Here is an 18782-nt window from a genome sequence, read left to right as displayed (position 1 = left end):
CTGGGTCACCTTGCTATAGAGCAGAAATTTGACACAACATTGTAAACCAGCTATGATGGAAAAAATAAAAATCATTTAAAAAATAAAAAATAAACAAAAAATAAACTGATTAAAAAACCACACACACACACACACACACACACAGACGCACACAATGGGTCTTCAAATTAGGTGTTTCAAAGCTTTACTCTAAGATTAAAACACGCACCTATAAATTCGTGTTTGATATCGGTAACGCCTGCTCGAAAATTGTTTTGAAGGATGTCCTACCAAAATAGTTTGGAAACGACTAGCTTTAGGAATTCTGGTTTTGCTTTTAGTTAATTTTCAAAGTGGAGTCTCAGTTTTGAAAACACTCTACCATACATGCGTTAAACACGGAGACCGAACATGCTAACCCAGGAAAACAAACCAGTCTCCGAGGGGGTAAAGCCTTCCCCAGACACCCTCTGAGGACCAGGCAATTGTCTCCTCCGCCAAGCCTTCGGCTCTCAGGCCTAGGCCAGAGGATGCCGGCGAGGCACAGCCTCCACCCAGGGTCTGGCCTGGGGATGAAGGAATCAGAGATTGCACTGCCTGCTGCAGTCTCCCACTGGTGTTCTGAGTCACCGCCGGAAGCCTTGCCCGAAATCAAAGCGGAGGCGAAGCATGCACTAAACTGGAATAGCAGCCGCAGCCGCCGCCGCCGCCGCCGCCGCAGCAGCAGTAATCTCCCAGGTACCCGGGCTGGGAGGGCTCTCGAACCCTCGGATTCCCAAAGCGACCGCCTCTAGCTTAGAGCTCCAGCCGAGCCTGGGGAGAAGGGAGGGAGGAAGGCCAGAGACAGACAGTGGGAGCGGGGCGGCGGGGAAATGGGCGTAGAGAGGACTAGAGGAACACGACGGCGGCGGTTATCCAGGAAGGAGGGCTGCGGAGCTGGGATCGCCTCGGACCCCTCTCCTCTACCCCCCGGCACTCTTTCCCCCTGGCCCGCTTTGTCTGGGGCTCTAAGGTTAGTCTCCGAGGCCCAGGCTCCGAGGACCCAGTGCAGGAGCTTGGTGCGCAGACCCGCCCTGGGTCAGAGGGTGGACCCCGGAGTGGGAGTGACACAGGGCCTGTTGACGCCACCGTGCTGCGACTGATTTGCTGGAAGTGAAGGCGCGGCCTGTAATCCAAGCCTGGGCTGTGGAAACTTTTGGGAGAGTGAGGGGGGCAGCGCAGGGTGCAGCCGTCTAGCCCAGAGTTTCTATGGAGCCTTGGGCAAGTTCCGGGATGTGCTGGGTCAACGTCACTTCCAGCACCTCTGCGAGTTCCCTCTGCGATCCAGCTTATTGGGTGTACCTCTCCTCTCTCCTCTGCTCTTTCCTCCTTCTCTCTGTCCCTCCCTCCCTTCCCTCTCTTTTTCTTTACATATTTATTGCATTTCTTTTTTCTTTTTTTCACATCTTTCATCTGTTCTTTATTGCCTGCTTCCGCTCAAGCTGGAAAAAACAAATAACAAAACAAACCCCAAACCCATATTCTGATTTGTCTCCTCCTCCGCAGGCACAGTAGTTAACTGAATCAATTCCACACTTTCCAGGTACTTATCAGCCCTCTGGCTCCTACTTCTCTCTGTCCAGGATTTTCTAGCCCAAATGGCCTCCTCCTGGGTCCAGCCTGGGTGCTACCCTCCTGTCCTCCTCCTCCAGCTCTGGCCACTTCCTGCCCCTGCTTCCCTAAGAACATCCCTGATTGTTGGTCTCAATCCCTTGTCGTTTTCCTCTCTCTACCTGTAAAAATTCCCTAGAACAGGGTGGATTTTTTCCCCCTTATTCCACCAATTTGTACATTCTAAGTAATTTCATCCATTCACTTAGAAGCTCCTGGAATCAGGGTGCTGATGGCTCCCAATCTCTCCATCTAGAACCTCCACTCATTTTAAGTCTCCTACTTATGGTTACCAACATCCCTTGGCTGTCTTGTTTATGAGATCCCTGGGAAAGGTATGTTCCACTTATCTCAAATGGAAGGTAGCACCTTCCTCATTCCAAGCTAGCTGCTCAAATAAACCTCCTGTGATTCATGGCCCACTCTGAACAAATTCATTCTGGGTGTGTGTCCGGGGTTGGGGAGTGGAACAGGAGTGGAGGAAGGCATTCAAAGCCACCAGGAGAATGATGCTGCATATAGTTGGCCCTCCCCTCTATCAGTGGTTCTGCATCTGCAAAGTCAACCAGTGGCAGATTTAAAATATTTGAAAAAAATTCTAGAAAGTTCCAAAAAACAAAATTTGAATCTATTTCCTTTCACTACTATTTACACAGCATTTACATTGTATCAGGGATTATAAAACATCTAGAGATGATTTAAAGTGTACAAGAGGATTACAGGTTGGACAAGAGGCTTGTAGGTTAGATGCAAATACTACATCATTTTATATAAGGGACTAGAGCATCCTGAGATTTGGCATTGGAGGGGGTCCTGGAACCAATCCTCAGTGGATACTGAGGGACAACTACTTGAAAGCAGAAGGCTTGCTCTTTTGGGTGAATCTGTTAGTTTTTTTATGAGACCTGAATATAGTATTTAATTGTCCTGACCTTGATGGTTCATCTGTAGAAAGACAACTAATTTAATGCCATTTTATTGGCTGGGAATCAAATCTTTTCACTGGTGTGAACTGGGTCACATCTGAGAGGTGCACTTGTTTGTGACTGTGTGTGAAGGTGTGTCAGTGCTATGGAGGAGATGCTAATGGAAATACTCTGCTGCTGACCAGCACCTAGATGTTGAGATAGAGTGGAGGTGAGCAAATGAGAGGAAGAAGGAATGATAGGAGAAAGCAGAAACAGACATTTGCAATTAAGAGCAGTTAAAATGTAAAGATGAAATTGATGTGATATTCTAGTTCATTCTTTTGCCAGACTGGACAACCACACACACACACACACACACACACACACACTCACTCACTCACTCACTCACTCACCAGCCTAAGCTTATACTTGCCTCACCCTGGCTCCTGTGAAACAAAGAATGTTGCCCACCATCCAGTTCTACAAGGATCAAGTCATTAGCTGACCTACAGTGCACTGTGAAAAGAATTCAGAACAAGAGACAGGATGAGGCACTTTGTGCTTTGGGAAAACAAGTTTCTTAGGTAGAGATATGTCAGGAATTTTTTTTTTTTTTCTTTTTAGGGCCATACCTGTGACATATGGAAGTTCCCAGGCTAGGGGCTGAATTGGAGCTACAGCTGCTGACCCATGCCACAGCCACAGCAACTCGGGATCTGAGCCAAGTCTGCGACCTACACCACAGTTCACAGCAATACCAATCCTTAACCCACTGAGCGAGGCCAGGGATCAAACGCACATCCTCATGGATACTAGTTGGTTTCGATTCTACTGCACCACAACAGGAACTCTCACAGGAAAAAATGTTTAGTGAAACCAGATTCTTGCATCTTCCTCTACATAGGAAAGCACTAAAACAACTACTGAGATACCTGATCGTCATGATTGTCAGGAACTTTTCACCAAGATGTATGCCTGACTGCGGGCATTGCCTCACCAAAATCACAGATATACTGGCTTCCCCCACTACCTCTTTGGAGCAGTTCCTCAAAGCTATCTGAGAGCCTAGTCTTTAGTCCTCAGTATGACCCTGAATAAAGCTTAACTCACAACTCTCATGTTGTGCTTTTTTTTTTTTAATTTAAGTCCACAATCCAAAGCTCTTATGTTCAGGTGAGATCAAGTTCAAACTTATACTTGTCATTCATTTCCCATCTTCATTTACCCAATTCTCTTCTTTTTTGAGTCTCTTTGGTGCCACCTTCTGGTGGGCCTAGTGCTCTGAAGTTTGAACACCCCTCCTGGCTCCTAGGTTTTTTTGTTTTGTTGTTCCTAAAACATCCTCAAGTGTAAGGTGAGGAAATGTGTGGTGGGTTCTGCCCTGTGGTGAGACTCGCCCACTGCAGACACATCAGCCTTCTAACCCTGTTGCCCTTGGGTTCAAGCCATGTAGCTGAAAGCTCTGGAGAGATTGCCAAGGTGTAGGTGGGAGGAACTTGACATTTTGTCCTCTAATAAATGACCAATGAAGTTATAGAGCACTGTTGTTAAACTGCGCCACTGCTGTTTTTTCATGGTTGATGTTTTCATACATTTTTCAAACATTAAAGAAGTCGCATTGGTTTGGGCTATTGTTCTATATTTAGAGTGTGAACTTCACCCTATTTTTTTTTTCCACTACACTTTATTTCTTTTACACCAGGGCCATCTCCTCTTGAAAAAAATATCTTAGAAGGAAGCTTCAAAGAAATTGTTCACCAGGAGAGACGCTCTGGTTGAAACAGTTGTCTCCCACTACCCCTGTCCCACCCATTTGCTCCATATCCCCCTCCTGCCGCTGAGAGTCAGAAAAGCCACCCTCTCCAAGGTAAAGGAATACACTTTCAAGACTGTGGCAGGCAGCCCTTCTGGTCCACTGGGGAACTGGAAGAATAAAGGTCACAGGATGGCCCATCTGTTTATAAAAATGAACAGAATGGGTGATGACCCTTATCTCTAGGTGGAGTTCCAGTAGTTTTGGTTTTGCTTATTTGCTAATTTTCCAAACTGGAACATATTTTTCTTGTGTAGCTTTGCAATTTTGAGTTAAAAATACATATACAAATTTCAAAGAGGATATAACAGCATAGGAAAAAATAGCCTATAGGATCACGGCATTATGGGTGATGAACTGTCCTTTTCTTCTCTAAAATGTCTTCAACTGTAACAGCGAGGAGCAAGGAGCCTGTGATTACCCTGAGCCAACTGGATGACACAGGCGACTCTCTCTCCATCTCAAGACCCTTAACTCAGTCACGTCTACAAAGTCCCTCTTGCCTTGGAAGATAATGTAGTCACAAGTCTTAGGGATCAGATGCGGATGTTTGGGGTGCAGTTATGCTGCTGGCCACACCTGGTGTCCATAGACAGGGATGCTAATGAGCAGGTGACTTAATGGAGGGCCTGGCTGATGTGCTTCTGTGTTGTGTTTTTTGATACAGACCTTCACCAATGGAGGATCTCCGTGAAGCAAATGGCACTTTTGCCATCAACTTATTAAAAATGTTGAGTGAAGAGGACAACTTGCGAAATGTGTTCTTGTCTCCCCTGAGCCTCTCCTCCGCCCTGGCCATGGTCTTATTGGGGGCCAAAGGAAACACAGAGGCCCAGATGTCTCAGGTATGCATGCCCATCGCAAAGGAAGACCAAGGGCATGCCTCCTCTGTGCTTCCACAGAGCTGGCCTTTTCATACCTCACACCAGCTGATGAGGCTGGGAGCTGGGAGGGGCCACAGTGGTGATGGAGAGAAAGCAGACATGGGGAGGAAGGTGAATTGTCTAAGACAGAATCTCCTGCTTGTTTTCTTGGGAGAAACTAGTCTTTATGTTGTTTTCTGCATCTTGGATAAGTAGGATGAACTATAATTCTCTTCCACAAAAACATAAAAAATCTCAACTTTGTTGTATTTTAAACTTTTGCTAACATTATATTTTGAATTGAAATACAACTGTGTACCTACACTTTGCTTTGGGGGGGGGGCCTTTTTTTAGGACCACACCCATGGCACATGGAAGTTCTCAGGCTAGGGGTCGAATGAGGGTGCAGCTGGTCTACACCATAGCCACAGCAACTCAGGATCCAAGCTTCTACTTCGACCTACACCAGAGCTCATGGCAGCACTGGATTCTCAACCCACTGAGTGGGGCCAGGGATCGCACCCTCATTCTCATGGACACTAGTTGGGTTTGTTACCTGCTGAACCACAATGGGAACTCCTAAATACACTTTTTGTTGGATGGGTAGTTTCTGGTGTCCGATTATGCATGAGTGGAGGAAGAATGCGACGCAAGTGGGGACTAAGGTCTCTTGGAGTTATTTAGAAGGAATGTATAATCTGATCCATTCAAAATGGGCTATCGGTGACCTTAGCTACAGATAAAGTAGTGGATGTTACGTTAGGGAAGTAGTTGCTTCCTGTTTTGGGTCTTAGTTTCTTTGACTCTCTGGCAAAAGTGTCCCAGAAAATAGCTGTATGCACATCATGTTCCCACTGATATCAGGATGCAGAGACATCCCCAAAAAGTGCATCCATAGCCATAGTTGAATCCCTCTTGACTGTTTCCTACAGCTCACTGGAGGAGTGAGGCTTTGAACTGGAGTTGTTTGGAATACAGGAGCAGCCTTAATTCTTACTCTGATTTGACATTTAAATCACAGTCTGGTCTGGAGGACTTCTGTGGAATTTCTCATGAAACATTTTCATGTTTATGTCTGCATATTCTTGTAGTCTGTGGGTCATTCCAGCTACCTATTTTTTCTTTTCTTTTCTTTTTTTTGTCTTTTTGCAATTTCTTGGGCCACTCCCGTGGCATACGGAGGTTCCCAGGCTAGGGGTCTAATCGGAGCCGTAGCCACCAGCCTACACCAGAGCCACAGCAACGCAGGATCTGAGCCGCATCTGCAACCTACACCACAGCTCACGGCAGTGCTGGATCCTCAACCCACCGAGCAAGGCCAGGGATCGAACCCGCAACCTCATGGTTCCTAGTCGGATTCGTTAACCACTGCGCCACGACGGGAACTCCTATTTGTTCTTTTTTAAAAAAAGAGTTTTATGGAGTTCCTATGGTGGCGCAGTGGTTAACGAATCTGACTAGGAACCATGAGGTTGCGGGTTCGATCCCTGGCCTTTCTCGGTGGGTTGAGGATCCAGCATTGCCGTGAGCTGTGGTGTGGGTCACAGATGCAGCTCCGATCCTGCGTTGTTGTGGCTGTGGCGTAGGCTGGTGGCTACAGCTCCGATTAGACCCCTAGCCTGGGAACCTCCGTATGCCGCAGGAGCAGCCCTAGAAAAGGCAAAAAGACAAAAAAAAAAAAAAAAAAAAGAGTTTTATTATAGTTGATTTACAATGTTCTGTCAATTTCTGCTATAACAACAAAGTGTCCCAGTTATACATTTATATACATTCTTTTTTTCACATTATCCTCCATCATGTTCCATCACAAGTGATTAGATATAGTTCCCTGTGCTATTTGTTCTGTTCTATTTGCTGAGTTATAATGCACTGCCTTCCTGGCACAGATAAATCTGCTAGAGCTGGGCTTTCCACCTGAGGGCAATTTTGCCTCCTTAGGGGATCTTTGATAAGGTCTGGACAGTGCTGGCTCTCATAACCGAGAGGTGCTACTGCCATCTAGTGGACAGAGGTCAGAAATGCTACTAAATATCCAATTCACAGGAAGGCTCCACAACAAAGTATGCGGCCCCAAAAGTCAGTACTATCAGGTTGAGAAATCCGGTGCCAGACAATTAAACCAAACTCCTTTTAAAATAGGGGCCTCTGAAGTTCCCTGGTGACCTAATGGTTAAGGATCCGGTGTTGTCACTGCTGTGGTGCAGGTTTGATTCCTGGCCCAGGAAGTTCCACATGCCACAGGTGTGCCAGAAAATAAAATAGGATCCTCTGTGATTTTCAGTACAAAAAAATTTTTTTTTGGAAATAGTTTCACGGGGGAGAAAATGGCATGTTAAAAGCCGGCGTTCTTGTCTTCTCTTACCAGGCACTTTGTTTGAACAGAGTTGGAGATGTTCACCAAAGTTTCCAGTCACTGCTAAAGGAAATGAACAAATCCACCACCCAGTGCTTGCTTAGAACTGCCAATAGACTCTTTGGGGAAAAGACATGTGACTTCTTGCCAGTAAGTAGAGCTTGCTCATTGATGAAAAGAAAACAGAAAAACTATCACAGAGCAGAGATAAAATATAGCTCTACTGCCTTAAATATGTGCTTAGAAATACACTTCTGATTTATGTCCTTTTAAAAATGACGGTTGCTAATATATGCTCCTAATGTCAATTTCAATTTGTCCATCCTCCTGTACCCATACCTGATTCTCCCCATCTTAGTGGCTGCATCTCCCCAGACTCGTCTTTGATTGTTGGATCATTGCCATGGAGCTGGCCTCTCAAGGTCTCCTCATTTCATTTGCCTCCTCTTCTGAATTGCCATGCCATTGCTGGGTCCAGACTCTTTTTTACACTGTTATTTTAATTGTTTCCTAACTAATCTCTCTAAGTCCAGCCTGGTCCTTCCACACTACTGACAGAATAGTCTTTCTAAAATTAAAATCTGTTCATAAAAATGAGGTTTTGAATCTTAGTAGTTCCAATTTATTGCAGCATGTAATTCCAGTGTTCCCTAGTCCAGTAAAAGCCTGCCAATATTCAGTAAGTGAGGTCCAAAAATTACACCACATAATATGCAGAGTGATGCTGTCTTGAGACTAATGAAATAATCAGGGCAAGTTCAGCCACTTACCGACGGGCAATTCCAAGGATTATTTTGTAAGACTCAGCTATAGCCCTGTCCTGGCTGCTAGTAGGTGCTACCCTATGGAGGAACCTCCTCTGGGCTTAAATATCACTGAAGATGATTCTGGATGCTTCATTTGGGCAGGTCTTCTGGGATAAGCACATTTTTTAATATCGGCTTGATCTCTGAATACTGTAACTGGGGATTACTGAGGACACAGGGAACCATTCCTTACTTTTCTTAGTTGCTTGGGTCCTGCTCTCTACAATTTCTTTCTTCTGCAGAAGCTAAAATGTTTGAGAACAGGAAGTGGGTGGAGGATGGGAACCAACTGCCAGGCACATTATATCAGAAAACAAGTTTTCATGAGGTGAGTTATCTTTGGGTTTTAAAGTATTGCATGTAGTGCCCCTTCCTGATTTGACCCCAACTTACATTTTGTGGCTTGTCCCTTGCCGTTTGCCACTGTTTTCCCATGTACACACACACACACACACACACACACATACACACAGAGATTCCACTCCTAGGAGACCTGTATGACTTCTTGATAATCTAGTTCCACGATGGAGGCTCTCAATCATTCCCTAAGTTCACTTCAGACACTGTGGTCAGTACCACTGATACAAAAAAATGAGTGAGACAGAGTCAGACCACCTAGTGGGGGAGACAAAATCAAAGAGAAAGTCAATATAGAGTTTAAGTGTCAGGAACGTTCATAGGCTGTTTTGAGTGTGGCTGTCACCATCCATATTCTCCAAACATCTTGTTAACTCATCTGTGTCTGTGTAGATGTTTCTCTCTCAGCAGACTGTGAGCCACCTCAGGTCCAATGTCACGTCTTCACCCTGGTGTCCAGCACCTAGCACAGTGCCAGACACAAGGTTGGCAGTCTATACATTTTGATTAATTGCATAAATGAGTTGAAAATGTAGGGTGGCTTGTGCAAGCATTTATGCTAGAAATACATTAAGAAAAAAAATGTTTTCTACAATTATAAATATAAGGAAATTCATTGAGTAATTTAAAAAAAATGACTGCATTTAGGTCCTAGACAAACTGAATTAATTAATCACCCAAATAAATCTAATCACTTAAAAAAAAAGAAAAAGAAAAAGAAAAAAATGTTTTCATGCTTTTAGGAATCTTTGCTGAATAGAATATGGTCAAACTCGGTATTTTTCATTTGTAGGCTTTTAAGGAATCCTGCCAGAATTTCTATGAGGCAGACCTGGAGGAGCTGTCCTTTGCTGAAGACACTGAAGAATGCAGGAAACACATAAACGACTGGGTGAAGGAGAAGACAGAAGGTGAGAGGTTTTCATTTCAGGAGACTTGGCCTAACGAGGGAGAGAGAACTGAGATTGCCTGGGATGTGACCTCCATGGACTTGCCATTGTGACCCTGCAATCAGTGGCCTGTTTGTGTGTGTTTGCTGGGTTTTTGGCCAGTAATACAAATCTGATATTTTTCTTGGGCTTATGAAGTGGTGATTTCTGAAAAGTTCTTAAACCTGGTGTTAGTCACTCAGATGGCCTCCCCTCTGACTGTCCTGGAACCGCCCCCCCCCTGCCGATTCTTCCTCTTTAGTGCCGTTTACTGTCTTCTATCTGGAAGGATGTTGTGCTTTAAGGGTAGAAGGACATCTAATGTAGATTACAGCTCAGATGGGACGGCGTTTCATGTCATCTCCCACTGGTGATGTGAGCAGCCCTCGTTTCATCCACAGCCTTCTCCTTCCCTCTGAACTTGGCTGTGGCTAAGGTTGCTTTTCTGAATTTGCTCCAGATTCTGGAGGTGCAGCTAATGAGAAGCATGTGGGGTCCCCTGTCTGGACACATTCAGTCTCACCTGAAGTACTTCTGCCAGTTCTAGACCAGAGGGTGGAGAAAATGGACATGCTTTTTGGAACTCTAAATACCCAACATTCAGTTTAGAGACATTCAACAGGGGAGGTTAAATCACTCCTTTCTTCATGCACCCACCCAGCATGCATTTTTCTATCTGTTCAGTCTTATGGTACATCCAGTGTGTCAGGAGGCACCAATGTCCACGATGACAGTGACAGCCAATGACCATCATGAGAATAGTGGTCTTTGCCTTTCCAGTTGACCCAGCAGCACTGAGTCAGTGGGGAAGCTAGAAGCTTCTCCACACCTCACCCTCCCTACACCCACCTCCCCTCCTCAGCCTCCCACATCCTTCCTCTCATCAGGCTGAGCACCCCACGTCTTCTCCTGGACTACATCCCCCTAATTCCTTTGCCCCATTCCCTCCCTTCTGGAAGCACCTGCTCCCATTTTAAGGTCTTTATCCCCACCCTTCAGAATCCTCTCTTCACCTAAATGAGAGTTGAAGGTTGGCACAGAGCAATGACTCTTAACCAGAGTCAACCTCCAGGAGACACTTGGCTGTGGCTGAAGACATTTTGGGTTGTCAAACTGGGGGAAGTGATCCTGGCTAAGCATCTTAATGCAGAGGACCATTCCCACAAGAAACAATTATCTGGCCGACAGTGCTAGCAGTGGTGTGGCTGAGAAACTATAGGTGCCAAGGTCAAGAAGCTTTCAGTTAGACTCAAGATGCTTGGGTTATTTTCTCAGCTCAGCCACTTGCCACCTCTGTGACCTTGGCAGAAGAGCCAGGCAAATACTCTGCACCTGAAATTCCACGTCTATAAATTGAGGGCAAAATGATAGTTGACCTGCCTGCATCAAGAATATTGTTTAAGGACAAACACTATGCTGTGTGTGTGCACTGCATGAAATACCATCACCCTGATGTGGCTTTCTGTGTCAAGAGGACCTTTGTCAAAGAATGTTTATTTCCCTCTGAGAGCAGTAACTTTCTTTCATGCTCTTTCAGGTAAGATTTCAGAGATACTGGGTGCTGGGACAGTCGGTCCTCTGACTAAGTTGGTCCTCGTGAATGCCATCTATTTCAAAGGAAAGTGGAACAAGCAATTTGACAGGAAGTACACAAGGGGGATGCCCTTTAAAACCAACCAGGTATACAGATGTTTTGCAGATCTACTGAATGTAGCTTTCTAAAGGATTACGCTGAGAAAGATTGTGAATACATAGAAAATATAAGCAATTTATTTCACACTTAATTTGTTTTTAAATGAATTTCATGTGTCCTATATATCTTTCATTGGAATGGGAAAGAGATAAACTAAAATAATTGTTATACTGAGAGTTTTGTTTTTGTATCTTTGGTCAAATTGATCTTCTATTTCTGGTCCTATTATTTGGGTTGAAAGAAAATTTCTTCTACACCTTGGAATTATGTTTGTCTTGTACTATCACTGTCTACAGTTGGAGACTTTCTTGCAGTTGTCAATGACAACTATGACTATTTCTTGATTTAGAATTCATGGCTATACAATCTGAATACAAAAAAAATGAGTTAGAAAATGTTCAGGGCGTCTTTGTTTTTATTTATTTTTGGATCATTTTAAGAAATAAAAAATTATATATATTTGAGGTGTATAAGATGAGGATTTGATATACATATACATAGTGAAATAATTACTCTGTTCAAGCTAATTAATAACTTCTCCTCAGATAGTTATCATATCTTTTTTTGTGATGACAGCACTTGAAATCTGCCCTCTTAGCAAACTTCCAGTATTCAATACACTATTAACTATAGTCATCATGCTGTATGTTTGATTTCTAGACTTAAATGTCTAACTAAAAACACTTCTCTCCATTCATTTTGATTTAAATTTTTTTTAATTTAAAAATAATTTTTATAATGATTTTTATTTTGTTCACTATAATTGGTTTATAGTGTTCTGTCAATTTCTACTATAGAGCAAAGTGATCCAGTCACACACATATACACATTCTTTTTCTCACTTTGGAAGATGATAATGGCTGGTGTCAATAACTATTAAGTTGGAATTTGACCTCCAGCCACTTGATGATAGTGTATTGCACAAAAATTTACAAGTCTGGAATATACTTGATGCAAGCTTTAAAAACCATGTATCCTAGACATCTTGTCAAGGTCTCCCTTCCAAGAAAAGCAAGGCCATAAAGCCAATTATATAGTTGAGTAACATTTCAGAATAAAAGTATAACTCCCTCTGGCCTATATACCTTTTCTAACCAGATCTTTCAGCCCAAAGACTTGAATATTAGTTGATTTTCCTCTTAACTTTGATAAGTAATTTTTTTTTTTATTGAAAGGTCCCTGGGAGTGCTTCTGTATGCATCTTCTCAAAAAGAAAAAACACAATTTCTTCTGAAAATAGAACTTTTGTCTCTCTCTATATTTATCAATTTATTACCTCCCACCTGGTAATACTTGATCTGCTGGGACAAGAGATTGTTATGCTCAACACTAGTATGCAATAATAAAGATTTTATATCAGCATAAATGCACAGAAATAATAATTATATGTACCTAGGGGTTCTGTGAATTATGCAATTTTAGTACACCATGCTCATTTTTTTCAGAACTTTGATTTTAATTTTGTATTTTTATTAGGAGAAGAAGACAGTGCAGATGATGTTTAAGCAAGCTAAATTTAAAATGGGGTATGTAGATGAGGTGCATGCCCAGGTTCTGGAGCTGCCCTATGTGGGGGAGGAGCTGAGCATGGTCATTCTGCTGCCTGATGACAACACTGATCTCGCCGTGGTAAGCCCTTGGCATTGCGCCTAAGTTTCTGGATCCAGCCTGAGCTCATTTTTTTAAAGCCCATCCACCAGAGAACATTTGAGGAATTTCTTATTTAGGGTTATTATAAGGAGTGCTAAATGAACACCATTGCATTTCTTTTGGTGAACATGTGTATACATCTGTTGAGTATACATCTAGGAGTGGAAATGCTAGAATAGCCAAATTTTTATCAAGCTAAGAAGAGAGAATTCCAAAATATAAGAACGCTTATTTATTCTGAAGGGAGGCACTAGTTGAGAGCCCAATGATTCCTGAACAAAAGTATAGGAAAATGATAAGGATTGATTTGGGCACTATTCCTCAAACATTAATGTGCATATTAACCTAATGGGATCTTGTTAAAATGCAGATTTTTGATTTGGGGGAAGTATAGCCTGAAAGGTTGCATTTCTAAAAAGATTCCAGATAATGCAGATGTTGCTGGTCAGAGACCAATTTTGAGAAGCAAGAGTCTAAGTTGCAGGCAAGGATTTTATTTTAGACAGGAGAAGGACATTTCCTCGTGACAGAAAATAGGGGTTCAGGATGGAAGAAAGTAATTTGTAGGGTGGGAGGTAGAAAACTAATAGTGTGCTGGTCATCTGGCTTTCTAGGATATAGGGGAAGCCCTCCTGAATAATGTTTGCCAGTTCCTGTGGTGTAAATACTCATACCATGGTAGAGTTTAGGCTACCAAAGGTTTAACACACCAGTGCCAGGTCTAGCACACCAGTGCCCAAGAGCACTCTTTGTGAGGGTAGGGTCTGTCTGATTTCCCTGGCTTCTCTATGGACTCAGGAAGCTACTGCCATAAGTCAAGGATAAACTCTATTATGGCTACTTAAAAAAATTAGGAGGATCTAGGAATAGAGCTGACATCCAAACAACTGTCATTGAGAAGAGCATGTACCTGGATCTCAGGTGTTAGAAGGAAGGGGGGACATGCAAATGGAAGCCCCTTCTTCCTCCTTTATTTCTTCCCTGTGGATAAATAGAATGTGCTGGGCCTTGGAGGTTTCAAAGCTCAATCTAGGGCTGGCAGAAGGCAAACAAAGATGCCAGAAATAATAGTCCTGTTGAATTTCCTCTCACTCCTTTTCCTTCCCTAGAAGCCATGTCTTCCTTCCTGAAGTTCAGATGACCCCTGATTTCCCCCTCTTTTATTCGTTAGAGTTCTGAGCCTTGCTCTTTGTCTCACTCGTCAAACAATCTCTCAAGCTCATGGTAATGTGTATCACAAGAATGAATTTAATTGATTACAGGAATTTTCTAAAAAAACAACAGCAACAATAAAACTACTTCAACTGAATTTGGTACTGATAGTTAAAAATAAAACCCAATCCTTGTCTCATGTGTTTTCTAGCCGCTTTTTCTTGTGTACCCATAAAACAGGGAAAGTGCAAGAATTTGAGGGAAAACTTTGGTGTGTTTATAAGAGGAAATATCCATGTAGATTACCCTGGACCAGAGCTCACCATCAAGTTGTAGGTCATTGGGGGAGGAGTTAATGAGTGGGTGGGTGAGTGGGTATCAGGCTATTGTCCTCCAGCTTTTAAGATTTAACGTTTTGTTATTTCAGGTGGAAAAAGCACTTACATATGAGAAGTTCAGAGCCTGGACAAATCCAGAAAAGTTGACTGAGGATAAAGTTCAAGTTTTTCTTCCCAGATTAAAGCTAGAGGAAAGTTATGACTTGGAGGCTTTTCTTCGAAGTTTAGGAATGATTGATGCTTTTGAAGAAGCCAAGGCAGACTTTTCTGGAATGTCAGTGAGGAAGAACGTGCCCGTGTCCAAGGTCATGCACAAGTGCTTTGTAGAGGTCAATGAAGAGGGCACCGAGGCAGCCGCGGCCACAGCTGTGGTTAGGAACTCCCGGTGCAGCAGAATTGAACCAAGATTTTGTGCAGATCACCCTTTTCTTTTCTTCATCAGGCACCTTGAAACCAACAGCATTTTGTTCTGTGGCAGATTCTCTTCTCCATAAAGAGGTGCAATTGCTGTTCATGCACTCTTTTCGCTTCTGACCACCTGCTTTGCTTTAAATTCCCTTGGACGAAATTAGTGCTATGGTTTGAATGCCAAAATAAAGTGTGATTATGATCATAGGACCCACCTCATAGAGTTGTTGCGAGGATTAGTGGTTGATAAAGAGGTTAGCGCAATCCCTGCTATAGTAGTACACAGTTGGCAACTATCATTACAAGACAAGAGTCAATTGCATTTTTATGCCTCTCAGGAGCAATAGTTAGAAAATGTAATTAATTTTGTAATTCTACTAAAAGTAGAATGTTCTTAGGAATAATAATTAGCAAAAGATAAGCCAGACTGTTATGTCGAAAGTTATAAAGAGCTATTGACAGCCGTTATAGACGACCAAAATAAATAGAGCTATTTCATATCACAGAAAGTCCTTAAGTTAAAAAATTGTCAGTTCTCCACTACTTGTTCTATAGATTTAATGTAATTCTAATCCACATTCCAGCAATGTTTCTTTGGAACTTAACAAGTTTATTTTAAAATGTATATGAATAAGCAAAAGGCTGAACATATATAACACATTTCTAAAGAAAAAGATCAAGTTGAAGAGCCCTGTTCTACTAGATGCTGAAACTTATTATGAAGCTCTGATAATAAATATAGTGTGGTGTTTAAATAGGAGTAAACAAACAGATTAATTGTACAGAATAAAAAGTCCAGAAATATACTTATTCATAGATGAAAATATGAAATAGAATGGAACTGGTATTGGAGGTCGATAAAGAAATGACAACCCAGCCCAACACAGTATGCTAGGACAACTTCCTTATTTAAAAGAAGAAAACAATTATTGAAATATTACTTAATGAGAAAAGACAATTTGATATGTTTCGTAGGAAAATGTACCAGAATACTTTATGACTTTAGGGAAAGGAGAAGATATATCTGGAAAATTTAAACAAAGGGGCAGCAGCAGTCAAGCTATTACTATCAGAAAAAGTAAACTTTAAGGGAGTGAATTCAAGTGGAGAAATGCTGTCATTTGACATAGAAAATGGTAAGGTTCATAATGAAGATAGAATTTAAACGTCAACATGCTTCTTTCAATACTGAACAGATGAAGATAAAAACAATCTGATGAAAAGCTCAATAGTAAACTGTACTTCACAATCAGACCCATTTTTTACATTTTCACACCTCTGAAAGTAAGATATGTTTTGATGTAATTGTCATTGTCCACACATACCTGTTTTTAGTCACAAGTGTCTATATTTTTTCACTTCATGTTATTATTGGTGCTATATATGTCCTGTATAGTTGCCTTTAATTTTTAAAGATTATATTATTATTTGGCCTTGAAAAAAAATTATTGTAAATGCTAAAAATTGTTGAAATGAAACAGTGATGTGGAACTTGATAACAGAGAAGTGAATATCCAGGTTTGGAGGAATGAATGCAATTCCCAGTTTTCTTGCAAAGCAATGACCATGATTTACAGGACCTTAAGAAAGGCTGTATTTTAAGGTTACCTATCACAAACCAACATCAAAACTTGCAGAAAAAGTGTCTGAGGCTTGGAAGAAAATCCCAGAGACAATAGTACTATGTTTGCTCATGTTTGGTAATGTCCACATACCAAAGTTCTTGCTGGCACAATAAATATTGTGATAAAAAATGAGCATTTTGGTTTTCAGCCCCATAAGCACTTAAAAAAACCCAGATTCTTAATATGTTTTTAGGTTATTTGCAACTTATTTTGCAAATATTGCATTTTATGTATGAACAAGAATAAGATCTAACAAAATATATATCTAAATGCACCTGAAGGAACTCTTTACATATTTATAAATAAAAATTCAAGTGAAATGAAGTATTGTATCATAATTCAGTTGGCACAGCTTTTATTTCCTTAGCAATAAATGAAATAATGCATTTTAGAGGTGAGGTCATTTTAGAATTGATGAAATACAGTACAAATTATTTAATAATATCTTCCCTTCCTATCCTACTGTTCAAAATGCATGGACATCAAGTATTGGGCCCCTGAATTTATCATCTACAGCTCAACTTTTCTCTATTTTTTATTCTTAACTCCTGAGTGATGACCATTTTTTTTTCTCCAAGTCCCTCTCTCTTTTGTTTTGCAATAATGTTTAAAATTTCACAAACATTTTTGCATGTGAGCATGTGTAATACGTTCTTGAATTAGCTGAAAAATACCCATAAGAATAGTTAACATTCTTGTTTAAATTGTTTCTTCCAGATCAATGTTTTTGAGTGTCACTATCGTCCTCGCTATAGGAAGCAATGATATTCTTCACAGTTCTTTGTATATTTTGATTGTCCATCCCTATCTAGTAATGGATGATTTTGATGATTGATGTAGGCAGCTCGCCTGTGTCACCCCTACTGTTGTATCTGTGATAGGTAGGTCTCTTTATTCAATAGCCCTCTCTGTCAAAAAGCGAGCTTAATTGAGAAGCCTGCTTTTTATGGAAAAGTGTATAACCTGCATTCAGTGCTAGAGGGCGTGCAGGCAGAAAAGCCAGGTGTAACTGCTCCTTTCCCCTACCTGTTTCCATTCCCCTTCGTCCTACCTTGAAATACTCTCAAATTTCAGAGTAGGATGAGTTCTACCCTCAGGCTTTAGTACCCATGTTAAAGTTACCTTCTCAGAGTTCCTGTTGTGGCGCAGTGGAAACTAATCAGACTGGGAATCATGAGGTTGTGGGTTCGATCCCTGGCCTCACTCAGTGGGTAAAGGATCTGGTGTTGCTGTGAGCTATGGTATAGGTCACAGACACGGTTCAGATCCTGTGTTGCTGTGCCTGTGGCATAGGCCAGCAGCTGTAGCTCTGATTCAACCCCTAGCCTGGGAACCTCCATATGTTGTGGATGTGGCCCTTAAAAGCAAAAAAGAAAAAAAAAATCCCTTCTCTCTCCGGCCAGATTTTTGAAATTACCAAAAAATGTTGACAATTTAATTTTTTCCCTAGGAAACAATTCTGGATTGCCCATCACTCCACCATCCCATGGAGATGGGATGCATGGGGCCAACTGAAGCCACTGTGGCCCCATCTCCCTTCTGCCCTCTCAGCCTCAGTGTTTGCTGACTCAGAATTCTGAGCCTGTCTGGGAATCCTGATGCCCAACAGTGCCCCAGCATTCTCTTTTATGTGTGCCGAGCTTTGATCCTCCACCTTGATCATCCATTGCTGTTCTGTCATATACAGTGTGGCTTCCAGAAATCAACCAGAACGCCCTGCTCACCACAGAACTCCCTCCCATCCTTCTCATTTTCATTGGTATACTTCTTTTTTCCCCTTCCGTAGGTCATTAATATAAGATATTTAGGGGAAAAGAAGACAACCCATGTTCCTTTTATACTGTATGCCAGAAGCTTGCTACTTATGGACTGTCTTCTTGTGCCATTAGCTCCTATGGAGTGAAGATCACAGTGATGCCCCAAAGAGATACAAAAACAATATAATCATAAATTATCCTAAGTATTAGGAAAATAAGTAGAATAAAGGATGCTATGAGAGAGTCACCTGAGAGACTTATCTGGACTGGCAATGAGGGAAGAACTCTTTGAGTAAGTACCATTTAAGATTGAACTTTTATGTAAGAATAATCAGACTGCTAATGGAAAAGGTGTACCAGGAAGAAGAAACGGCACGTGCAGACTCCTGATATTGAAAGATGCTTATTGAAGAACTGAAACAGTATGGGTGTGGGAGGAAAGTTGGGGTGGCAAAGGAGGCTGAAGAGAGAGGCAGGGTCAGTCACAAAGGGTGGGTATGT

At 41.9% G+C, this 18782-nt stretch overlaps 1 protein-coding gene and 1 long non-coding RNA gene across 3 annotated transcripts in view; one reads left to right on the top strand and one right to left on the bottom strand.

The window, feature by feature from the left end:
- The window catches only part of LOC146406837 (uncharacterized), a 487766-nt gene that overhangs the window by 36908 nt on the left and 432076 nt on the right, over nt 1-18782 (bottom strand). The window lies entirely within an intron of this gene.
- On the top strand, nt 656-16848 carry SERPINB8 (serpin family B member 8). 2 transcript variants are annotated; one of them, XM_003353447.5, is made up of 7 exons: nt 656-717; nt 5018-5195; nt 7579-7716; nt 9523-9640; nt 11196-11338; nt 12828-12980; nt 14581-16848. In XM_003353447.5, the coding sequence occupies exons 2-7, from the start codon at nt 5028-5030 to the stop codon at nt 14983-14985; spliced, it is 1125 nt and encodes a 374-aa protein (XP_003353495.1). In that variant the 5' UTR covers nt 656-717; nt 5018-5027; the 3' UTR covers nt 14986-16848. The 2 variants fall into 2 exon arrangements, with proteins under 2 accessions (XP_003353495.1, XP_084874469.1); XM_085018343.1 differs by lacking the exons at nt 656-717; nt 5018-5195; nt 7579-7716 and adding exons at nt 7930-7988; nt 8615-8700.

The sequence above is a fragment of the Sus scrofa genome, chromosome 1 (genome assembly GCF_054392235.1).
Source record: "Sus scrofa isolate SSC_HxYL_T2T_F1_AM1 chromosome 1, Sscrofa_HxYL_maternal_Yorkshire_Landrace_v2.0, whole genome shotgun sequence".
In the NCBI taxonomy this organism is placed as follows: Eukaryota; Metazoa; Chordata; class Mammalia; order Artiodactyla; family Suidae; genus Sus; species Sus scrofa.
This window is presented reverse-complemented; position numbering and strand designations above follow the sequence as displayed.

Coding starts and splice junctions, on each gene's coding strand:
- SERPINB8 (XM_003353447.5), top strand. CDS start 5,028: ATGGAGGATCTCCGTGAAGCAAATGGCACTTTTGCCATCAACTTATTA. Junction 9,641..11,195: donor GGTGAAGGAGAAGACAGAAG/GTGAGAGGTTTT, acceptor ATGCTCTTTCAG/GTAAGATTTCAGAGATACTG. Junction 12,981..14,580: donor ACAACACTGATCTCGCCGTG/GTAAGCCCTTGG, acceptor TTGTTATTTCAG/GTGGAAAAAGCACTTACATA.